This window comes from Pseudoliparis swirei, chromosome 7 (genome assembly GCF_029220125.1).
Source record: "Pseudoliparis swirei isolate HS2019 ecotype Mariana Trench chromosome 7, NWPU_hadal_v1, whole genome shotgun sequence".
Taxonomy (NCBI): domain Eukaryota; kingdom Metazoa; phylum Chordata; class Actinopteri; order Perciformes; family Liparidae; genus Pseudoliparis; species Pseudoliparis swirei.
In genome coordinates this window covers 8513191-8525170 of record NC_079394.1, presented here as the reverse complement: position 1 = coordinate 8525170, position 11980 = coordinate 8513191, and the positions used below count along the sequence as shown (strand labels likewise).

At 41.5% G+C, this 11980-nt stretch overlaps 1 protein-coding gene across 1 annotated transcript; it reads left to right on the top strand.

Moving 5' to 3' along the window:
- The first annotated feature begins 108 nt into the window (after window positions 1–108).
- On the top strand, window positions 109–11479 carry idua (alpha-L-iduronidase). Its single transcript, XM_056417979.1, has 14 exons — window positions 109–629; window positions 5618–5758; window positions 5908–5990; window positions 6340–6447; window positions 6849–6944; window positions 7278–7480; window positions 7745–7924; window positions 8592–8808; window positions 9019–9234; window positions 9368–9489; window positions 10084–10209; window positions 10410–10486; window positions 10676–10776; window positions 10910–11479. Exons 1-14 carry the CDS (start codon window positions 484–486, stop codon window positions 11008–11010), a joined length of 1917 nt encoding a protein of 638 aa, XP_056273954.1. The 5' UTR covers window positions 109–483; the 3' UTR covers window positions 11011–11479.
- Window positions 11480–11980: the final 501 nt, after the last annotated feature.

Here is an 11980-nt window from a genome sequence, read left to right as displayed (position 1 = left end):
CTTCTAATTGGAGGGTATTTTCTACCGTAAGAAAACGGTCGTCCCATTTGCCAAAAGATTAAATATAGTACATTTAAAAAAAAATTTAAATTAAGCACCTGCTCAAAGTACCATATTCCAAGGATTTAATTTGAACAAATATTAAATTGTTCCATATCATACTAAACATAAAGTCTTTAGTCAAATGGGTCAATGCTCCTTTTAAAATGGTGTCTACACCATCTGTTCCTCGAAAACACTAGCACGTGTATAAAACTACAGACAACAAAATGTCGCACGCATTAAGCGTCATTTTGCTCAGCTGACCGCGACAGACTCCTCGCGCCAGGAGCGTTTGTTTTGTGGATTATGTGAAAAGCCTCTTTTTCGTTTATTTACATAACGAACCATGTAGAAGTCATATTGGGATTAATTTAACCTCGTTACTAACTTCACGACATTAGTTTGGGCAATTAAGCCCCATTGCACTGCGCAGTCGCAGAAATGCAGTGGAAAACGTGTCCCGTCTTATTTACATTAGCTTTACTTCTTAACATTACCAACACTTTAGCAACTTCATACGTCATCGCAGTTGATGTGGAGAGACCAGTAGGAGGTCTTCAACCGTTCTGGAGGAGCACTGGTTTCTGGTAGGTCAAATCTAAATTATAATTTACAGTCACTCTTCGCAGTAAAGGACCGGAAGTGGTAAGAAAGTTGACATTTAGTTCAATCAGTGGTGGGCCGTCAGGGCCAGCAAGGCCTTCTCTGCTGGCCGAAACACAGAGCTGCCAACTTTTCAAAAAACCTTGGAGTGAGATTTTGTCGGGGGTGACCAAAATGTTGCCGCGCACGCATCCACACACAAATATCAGGAAATTTGAATTAATTTGGCGTTGTACCCTGCAATCTGGCCTGGCAAAGGTCTTTTACGAGGCATCTTTGCTACCTTAAATAATTTTAATGTGTTTTAATAACTCTACTCTCATTTACAAAAACATGCCTAATTCTATTGCACAAATGTCCTGTCTTTATGTTAAATTCTTTAGAATACATCTTACTTGTTCAAAGTACTGTTTGGACATTTTTTTGAGAGGGTCCTTTTCCTAGGCCTGCAAATAAAGAGATAAATGCTATGTGGGCAGCCTTAATAAACAATGCTCTGATGTTTTGAGCATGCAGTATACCAAGAGGTTAACACGGTGCTCTCCTGCTGCTTGTTATGACAGCTGAGTTTACGTTCACCACACAAAATCACACGCACAAACACAACACATTATTTCTTTCAAGATTTAAAGTTTAAGAGAGCGAGTACTTAATTGAACCACATGTCATTAAAACATCAGAATATTTGAGGGTTGCGTGGCTTATCTCCGTTACTTTGCTCCGTGGGAAAATATGTTCCGCCATCCGCCACGGAATAATTAACCAATTTGTCTACGTTATACTTCTTGTGGAAATGCCGCACACGTCGCAACATCTAGCGCCCCGGTGTGAATGACTTCCGCATCCAGCGTCACGAGAGCAGCAACAGCCAATTAGATCCAACAGCGGAGCAGCTCAGCGCTGATTGGCTCTCACAACGCAGCGTTCTGGTTCTGTCCTGTGACGTCGATACTCGCTATAAGCTATAGTGACGTCACGGAGCTTTGATCCAGAGTGCGTAAATAGAGAGCAGACTCACTGTTCAGAGGTCTACTTGAGGATCTGGGAGAGTCCTGGGGAGCAGAATATGGTAACCAGGATGTGTACCCTGGATACTCGTAGACTGGGGGGGATAGAGCAGGCTCAAGCACTGATGGGTGGGGGGGTGGGGGGGATAGAGCAGGCTCAAGCACTGATGGGTGGGGGGGTGGGGGGATAGAGCAGGCTCAAGCACTGATGGGTGGGGGGTGGGGGGGTTCTCTGATATACACATGTACATACATAAATACATGGTGAACTAATCTTACATTAGGTTGTTCAGCTGTAGTAAGACGGCATTGAAGGCCTAGGTAGTAAATGCACGTCCCGCCACTGGTATGCACACATACCACCGTGTGTCTGTACACATAAACCATGTGTACAGACTAGGGCTGTCAGCGTTAACGCGTTAATCTATGCGATTAATTTGGCCGCGATTAACGCACTAAAATATTTTAACGCAATTAACGCAACTTTGTTTACTTCCGGTGTCGTTGAAGTTGTTGCACTCCTGTGAGTGTCAAACCGCGGCAGTCCGCCTCCTTCCTCCCGTCTGCTCCTCGATATTCACAGAGGAGCAGAGGGCGACGTGTCGGTGACGCGGGGCGGAAGGTGCAGGGGACTTTTTTTTTCTTCTCCGCCCCGATGCGCGCGCAGACACGCCGGCATGGAGCTCTGCGGCGCGCGAGACGGAGAGCCGAGAAGAGTGAACGACACGTCGAGACAGAATGACATGCTGCTGGAGAGACGACCAACAACAGACGTTTAGTTTAATAAAAGAACAAAGACGTCTTTAAGGAAGGAACCTGACATTACTTCTGCTGTAATCTGGCGCTATAGAGAACATTTCAGGGGGGCGGGGCCTCACCCTGATAGAATGGTGGGGGAAACACTGGGATGTGTCACATGCAAAAGACTTTAAAAGGTGAATTTACATTTTTTTGTAAAATCGAGAAAATGAGCCCAGACTCCAGAGGGTTAACGTGACATATTTGTCAGTTTACCAAGGCCACTGGTTCTGCTGTTGTTCAATGTTAAGATGACAGGACCAATGGGGTCTCTAATGCATTTTTTTAAATTACTAATCTGGATGTTTCACTGAAGAAACAATTTATCATACACGATATTAAATACCTCACTGGCACTTTATAGGTAGGAGCCTCTTTGAAAACACAGCTCTGTGAAGTTTTGTCTTTAAAAAAGAATACAATTAAACAAGTGTCTAAAATACACGCTGTCTGAAGGGATTACTCGTTCATTTCGAAGATTTAGTCTTTAGAAGAAAAAAAACCTTTTCATCGCGATTAATGATTTTCAAAATGTGCGATTAATTAGTTAATTTTTTTAAAGCGATTGACAGCCCTAGTACAGACACATAGAAAATGGCATACATCTACAAGTGATATATAATACTTATACAATAACTTTGTGACGTCCTACATTTAGAAGGAAAGGCTAATCACAGTCTAAATGTCTTCCGTGTAGATGTTCTGGTCGTCATGTCAGGAGAGGATCATAACAGACGTGCAGTATGACCTTCATACAGGCGATTGTACAGCAGAACACAGGAGACCAGATCAGCTGACAGAACATGAGTAGAACCACTGAAAGCCCTCAACGTTCACACAATCTGAGTGATGCACTATTTACAAGAATTAGGTCTTTATTTCATCACTTTATTTTCTTAAATTTATGAATAATGATTCGCAAAATAAAGTTTCCCCTCACAAATTGGGACAAACACAGAGTGTGTAAGTGTTCAACAATATGCACGTACTGCCCTCTGGTGGTAACGGGATTTGCCCCATTGGTTATGAAGGAGCAGTTGGGCTGCAGTGAAGCGCCTGGAGAGCAACTGGGGGTTCAGCGTCTTGCTCAAAGACACTTCGGCATGCGTGAGGGGATCAAAGCGCCGCTCCCCACCGAGCTGCAGACAACCCGATTACTTTGGACTCGTCAAATGTTCCTGCAGGGCAAGTTAAATAAAATGTGTGAGAACGCAGAAATTATTAATAACATGACTGAGACCATGAATGGCAATACGCTTTTTATTTAAACATGAAGGCAGTGTCTTTTTTATTTTCCATTTTTACACTGCTATCCACAAAGCTTGCTGGTGGGCATGTAGAATTTAACCATGTGAATATTAATTTTATTTTTTTGTAATACCAACCTTGAAGCAAGCCACATAAATATTTACATCTCTTCAGTTTTATATACAATCCTTGCTATTATACAGTGGGTTATATAAAAAAAAATCATTATGCACAAAATGGTTGAACAATGTACTGTTTATGACAAACCCACCCCCATTCGACAGTCCAGGGAACACAGAAGCAAATATCTGTTTTTTCACGTTTTGAATGATTACTTAAGAGTCGGGACATGATTGAAAAACTAAACAGTTATTTAAAAAATAATTTCAGTATATTAAAAACTATGTATTAGTCCATCATGGGTTCAGGAAACAGCTAGATATGGCTTAGTCTCATTACCTTCACATTCTTAAATTTCATCAGAGGACAAACGATATGCACGCAGAATGATTCATGTACACAGCCGGGCTGGATTTGTTGCCTCGCCTGATGAAATTACAAAACTCCGTCGGCATTGATCTTCTTTTTTTAAATTACAAAAATCAGACCTAAAACACGCTTTCTGCAGGCGTGGCAGATCGAATGAATGACGAGGGGAGAGGAGGCAGTCCGTTAACAGTCGTGTGTGTGAGTCCCCTGTGACTAAGTGAAGTGCAGAAAGAGGCGAGTCCGAACCATTTCACATCATTTACACAGAGGACCTTTAAAATACTGCAGTAAACTGTGAGAACACGTCAATTAATGTTACACCAAACTACCAGAATGCTTCCGAACGCCTTCCTGACCCCGACAGACACAAGGCGTGCAATGGAGGGCACTTGAAGGATGCCATGGCCTCATAGTGGAGGCGACAGCGGCCCTGTGATACAGCATCGTCTGGTCTGGAGATAAATGAATGAAACGGTTAAAAGCTCAGGTTGTGATGGACTTAAAAGCAAAGAAAAAATGCAAACAAAATAAGTTTAAAAAACAAAAACAAAATTATGATGATGTTTCATTTGCTGTTGTGTTTTCAGATGTCCCTGTGTGGACAGTATACACTCTGCCATGGGGGGGCTAAAAGAAAAATTGTGCGTCACTTGGTAACTTCAGAACTGTATATGTAAAATAAATGGCACTTAACACTAGGAATATCTCATAACTGTACAAAATCTGCTTGGATGAGGAGTTGGGTCTCAGCTCCTGCTCTAGGCAGTAAAAGGTCAGAGGTCAGACCGTCACAACAGCTCCTGGACGAGATTCGGACAGGCCAGCTGAAGCTGGCGCCGGCTCGAAGCGGCTTCGTCATCGTTCACTAAAATGTGATTGTCGCTTTGAGTGTGGGAGCGAGAAAGAATATCGGTGACAAGATCAAAATAAACCGACGGGTGTTGAAGGAAACTGATGGGTGGGGGTGGGGGGATAGAGCAGGCTCAAGCACTGATGGGTGGGGGGGTGGGGGGGATAGAGCAGGCTCAAGCACTGGGGGGTGGGGGGTTCTCTGATATATACACATGTACATACATAAATACATGGTGAACTAATCTTACATTAGGTTGTTCAGCTGTAGTAAGACGGCATTGAAGGCCTAGGTAGTAAATGCACGGCCCGCCACTGAGTTCAATTAGACCAATTGACTTGGTTATTATTTTCAGACCGAATCTACCAGAATACCTCTATCATTAAGAAGAGTTATCAAATAATGTCACGCCAAATAAGCATATTTAACAAACCAGACCTTTTATTTTTTTAAAGAGATAAATACCATCAGAATGACTCTTACTGGGACATATTTTATTATTAATTCTATGAACAAGCTGGTGAATACAACTTTTTAAAAAAAGAGTAAATCTTTACATTATGTGTCACTGGTGCCATAGTCCCCCGCTCCCGCACACCCAGGCCTCCCAGTTTGACCTGAGCATCGACCAGCAGCTGAACCTGGCCTATGTGGGCTCAGTCCCCCATGGAGGCATCCAGCAGGTCCGGATACACTGGATGCTGGAGTTGGTTACTGCACGGTAAGTAAACTAGCAAGTGAAGATGAAAGCATGTTACTTAATACCGTGTAGTGTCTAGTTTGAAGATGGCATACCTTTATGATTATCAGTTGCTGGTTTTCTGAGTATTCCTTCAAATATATTGCTGCTGTCTGATTGTATTGTTGCAGAGATATTGGAGGACAACCCCAGTATGACTTCACTAAACTAGACCAGCTGATAGAACTCTTGTGGATTAATGGACTCCGACCAGGTATTGAACCACATTTAAAGTAATCTTCTTCCTAAATGACTCTAGTCTTCATGTTCTCGTCTGGTTTCCAGATGTGTGCTTACAGGATAGATGTCATGATGCTCACTGGATGTTCATGGTCCAGTGGCTGTTTTATGATTGTATATTATTGAGGTCCTGTTGTCCCTATAAAGCAGTTATTTTGATAGCATATTCTAAACTACACTTAAACCTTTCGTGTTCAAAGGTAAAAATAAAAGATACAAAAAGACCCAATCGTCAAATGTGATTTTGCTGGTCTCTGTTGTACTTGTGACATGTGGCTGTAAATATATGCCCTGTAACTAATTCCTGCACATCTTGTTGTCAGGTTTTGAACTGATGGGCAGTGTGTCTAACTATTTCACTGACTTTGAGGACAAATCACAAGTGGTCGAGTGGAGAAATCTGGTTTATCTGATGGCCAAGAGGTACATTGGTGAGTTGTTTGTTTAGTCACTACTGCATTGTACATGGGTTTTGCACTTCATAACATGTAATCAAACCTGAAATAGAATAATTGTATTGAGAAGCAGTGTTTAAGTAAATGTTTACGATGGTTATTGCAAGTTATTTCAACCTACTTGGGAGGGGATTGCTATTCGAAATGATGGCAAGATGTATAATTATGTATATTTTAGATTGCTGAGGTTTTACTATTAAATAGAATACACTATTGGATAATGTTAGCCCTGTTTAAGGGGTTATCCTTTTCAGAAAGGTTTTTTGGTTTAATTTAACATCATCTTTAACATTTTTTTAGACTATAATGAAATTATACTGAACTGTATGATCCTTTCCTACATAATATTATTAATGTTGTGTTTTGTTAAATTTCAGACAAGTATGGCCTGGGGAGCGTCTCTCAGTGGAACTTTGAAACATGGAATGAGCCCAACAACCACGACTTTGATAATGTCAGCGTGTCAATTCAAGGTACATCTATTATTCATCCTGCGTGACAATTTGAGGTCATATCAGTTATTTTTTAAGGTGGAAATTGTCGCATCATGTGACCATTGGTACAAGGAAATGCGTTGCTAATAAATTTTGCTCACAATTTCTCTCATAGATATATTGTTACTTATACATGTTTATATTACTACTACTTCATCTAAAAATGTTTGATAATGCGCCTTAGGAAACTCGTACATCCATGATTAGACACATACTTTATCAGAGGCTAATACTGATATAATACTGACAAAATCGGACGTCAATCAGTAAGTAATCTACCTGCAGTCTGATATATAACACTCTTTTCTTCAGGGTTTCTAAACTACTATGATGCCTGTTCGGAGGGGCTGCGTGCTGCCAGCAGCCTCCTGAGGTTTGGGGGTCCAGGAGACTCCTGTCATTCTGCCCCACACTCCCCGTACTGCTGGGCCATGCTGCAGCACTGCTACAACGGCACCAACTACTTCACTGGAGAGACGGGGGTCCGGATCGATTACATCGCCCTGCACAAAAAGGTTGAGCTTTCTATGGACTCGAAGCATATCTAGAACAAATATTAAATGTTTGTCATATTCATTGCTGTGAAGATATTTTCTTCACGATAGGATGACACAATCTCCTTTCGAGGACAAACACAAAGATCGTGGTGTTATTGAAATACATATTGCCTGATTTATGTAAAACTATATTTAGTTACGCATCCATTAAGATAATTAATTATAAAACTAATACAATCTGAATAGACTTTTGGAAGCTAACTTTCTGTTTGTGCTCCTCAGGGAGGAGGCTATTCCTTGCCCATCCTCCAGCAGGAGATCCAGACAGTGGGCGAGATCCAAGAGCGTTTCCCCCGTTTCAGAAGTCTCCCTGTTTACAATGATGAGGCGGATCCGCTGGTGGGCTGGTCCAGACCTCAGGAGTGGAGGGCCGATGTAACCTACGCTGCGATGGTGGTGAAGGTGAGAGTGGAGGAGGATGGAGGAGAGCAACATGAAAATCACCTTGAGACTGAGGAACATATTGTGTATTTATATGGAAAGATGTTGAATCACGCAATTAGTTATTTGCAATTATTATTAATTGTGTTATTAAGTGTTTTAGTCTTCAGTTTTCTGAATGAGTAACCAGAGATTCCTGTTGGCTGAATCTAATTGATAATTTTACATAATCTATAACAATAGATTGTTATTTGACCTGCAATTAACTATAAGGTCAACTCAAATGAGAAAAGAAAATACATGAGGTAGGTGTTCAGTGTTTTTATCCTGACTTGTATCATTCACATAGTAAACAACACAAATTATACTTTGACAGGACAGTGAAACTTCAACACAACATAAATTTCCAATTTTGATAAAATTCCAGTATTAGCCTCGTATAGTGGCAACATTTAATCTTAGCCTTGTTCGTCAACCCAGTTAATTATTATAAAGTACACTTGTTTTTGCTTAGCTTGCATACCCATACCACAACTACATACATGGACACTTTAAATACTAACTGTATGTACTATATTTCTATTTACAAAAGGTCTTAAATACTTCTAACAAAGACCGTTAGTGTTGTCACTGGTTTGAAAAGGCAGGTTTCGCTCTTCACCATCTTCTGTCCTGCTCTCTACAACAGGTGATACACCAGCACCAGGATCTGCTCCTGGCTGACCCAAACTGCACCATCAACTACACCCTGCTCAGCAACGACAACGCCTTCCTCAGCTACCACCCGCACCCCTTCACCCAGCGCACGCTGACGGCCCGCTTCCAGGTCAACAACACCGAGCCGCCTCACGTCCAGCTGATCACGAAGCCTGTGCTCGCTGTCATGGGCCTGCTGGCTTTGCTAGGTGACAACCTCTTGACTGTTAAACAGGCGGCCCTCCAGGGCTTCACATGTGCCTCAGTGGAAGAGTATGGTTGAGTTATGATTGATTTATTTCATGTGTGGGTTTTCTAAAGCAGCCCGTTGTACAAGCTCAGGTCTCCATGATGTTGCTGTCAAATCTGCCCAAGTCATATTTGAATTGCCCCTTTGCCGCTCCTGTATATTCTTTGAGGAGAGACCCAGATCCTGGCTCAGGTTTTGAGCTCAGCAGGAAGCAACAACAACAACAACACTGTGGGAGTTCTGGCCAGCAGCCACAAGCCCGTAATACCCGGAGGCTCAGACAGCTGGCAGGCAGCGGTGCTGATCTACAACAGTGACGACAACAGCACCTCCACTAACACTGACGATGTCACCGTTTCACTAAAAGGATTGGCTGCGCAGAAGGGTAGGTTTAACAAGATGCTGTTGCGGCAGATTAAAAGGTCATCGTAGTTACGTTAATATTTTAAAAGGTCTTTATTTCTGCAAGTGAGGGCTTCATTTCAATGCTGCCTGTTATCTTTCTGTTTGCTCTCCAGGTCTCATGTATATCACGTATTACATCGACAACAACGTAACCAACCCATACCAGCTGTGGCAGAGCATGGGCAGCCCCGACTATCCCACAGCAGACCAGTTCAGACGCCTCAGGAGTGTGCAGGTAAACGGGAAGGCTGATCAAAATCATACAAATTAACATTATGATATTTTAGTATTTGCAGGATAATTTAATCTAAAAAAAAAGTTGTGTACAGTAATTTTACAATGTTGAACGTGAAGCTCATTGCTCCTGTCGTGTTTTTGTAGTGCAGTACATCAGTGGCGGGCCGTGCATTTTCTACCTAGGCCTTCAATGCCGTCTTACTACAGCTGAACAACCTAATGTAAAATTAGTTCACCATGTAGATTACTGCTCTATCCCCCCCTCTATTGGTAATTTGCCAAATTCATTTTTCTAAATCAAAAATCAATCTGAATCAATGTAACATACTTTGTTTGCAAGATTGCAAGCCGGTTGGGCTCAATCTATGTATGGAAGATGAACTGAGTCTCATATTAGTGTGTATGAGATGCTGCTAAAGAGACAAGGTGTATTCAAGTTTGAAAATATTGTTGAAGAGTTTAATTCTATTTATTGTCACCAGCACAATCAACATTTGGCAGAGTTGATTCCTTTGATCGATTCAGACGTTTCCTTCTGTTTAAAGTGCTGTTAGACATGGTTTGACCCACTCATGATGTGTCATTGTGTCAGGACCCTCACAGTGAAGGACCCTGGGAAGTTCCTGCCGCGGACACTCTGACTCTAAAAGCCAAACTGTGTGTGCCGTCCGTCCTCCTCGTCCATGTTTGTGCCCGGCCCAAAGCGAAGCCAGAGCAGGTCGGTACCAACACACATTGACAATGTGAAGTCAGACTAGATGTGATTGTGTTTTTCAGCATGTGCCTCGTAGTCCACCTCGAAGATTTTCATAAATGTCATTCATCTTAAACGGTGCATCATTTAAATCCTACCGTGTGCGACTGAACTGACAATTTAAAAAGAGGAAAAACTCTCAACTGCATTTTACTTTTAATTAGATCAATGGATTACGCTTCATCAGGATCACGAAAGGCCAAGTCCTGATTGTCTGGTCAGACCACTGTGTTGATTCCAAGTAGGTGCACATGATTATTTCTTTATTTTAGTTTTTGTCACTGCAAGAAAATGTAAAGGAGTGAAAGTGGGGACAGATTCCTTTATTTCATAGCGTATTTCAGCCAGAACTATGTTGAAATTGCATATGTAATATGCATAAACAAGAACAAGAAAGCATTTCTGCATTTTAACTTGTTTGTATTTGCAGATGCATTAAGACATTTGAAGTGGAGTTCTCCACAGACCACAAGGAGTTCAGCAGAATTAATACTCCAAACACCATTTTTAATTCTTATGTTTATTCACCAGGTAAGAATTTCCACTTGTTATAGATTGTTAAATGATGGCAATGAGCAACACAACATAAAATCCTCACCTTTTAAGATATCTGGTATTGTGACATCCATAGAAATAAGACCATATACCATGTTGTGTGTTGTAGTGGAGCAGGAGGTCGGCGGCTGGTACAGAGTCCGGGCTGTGGACTACTGGGGAAGGCCCGGCCCGGCCTCACTGCCAGAGAGGTACTCGGGGGAGCACTAGACCAAGATAAAGTCCGGGAGCATTCATATTATGTTTGTAAATACTTTTTTATAGAGACCAATGTGCTGATTATATATAATATACATTATGGACACTTTCTGTTCTGCCCGAGCTCATTATAAGCATATGTGTTATTCATACCCCTGATCTAATTCACAGTAATACAGGCATACCCATTTTATATAGTGTATAGTTGTGGTTGTAATTTAAAAGACTGACATAACTGCAAACTTGTCACCTTTCGGCAAAATGTCATTTTAAATCAAAATAGGTCATCCATGTGAATCGTGTAGATCCGAAGAGTTTTGGGTTTTTTTTTGGGGGGGGGGGGGGGGGGTCAACTGGCACATATGTATGTATATGTAAATCTATTTTTAAAATAGTTGGCAACAAATTTCATTATCGATTGGTTGTGTCGTGCGATAACAGTGGCTGATGGAGAAAACGTGATAAACAAAGAGGGACGACATTGACTGTGTACTTATATATTCATTGCATTGCTTTATTACCAAGACGAACTTTATAACTTATGAGTGCGGCTTCATTTGCCGGATTACAATGTGGAGCTCAGGAGCTTTATTTTATAACATGTAACTACGTTAAAAATCATTGTCTATGGCAATCCAGAGAGGTGTTGTATTATACAAGCAACAGTCAAAAGGTCTCCAACACAGTAGTGTCTGACCAGTTGGAACCTGACTTTGCCATCATTACTCCAGGGGAAAAGGAGGAACATGTTGGGCATTGCACACAGACATCCTCACACGGCACCCCAGCTTTACTTCAGAATAGTGTCTTCATTCGCTGTAAGGAAAGAGTAAAAAAAAAAAATACGATTAATACAATTAGGATTTTACAGAGCAAATATGGTTTACAAAATTGACAAATAACATACTTTACATTGATGGGCTAAGCGACAACATGGTGCAATGCAAAGCCAACTGTATTGTACATGTGTTGCCATCATTTC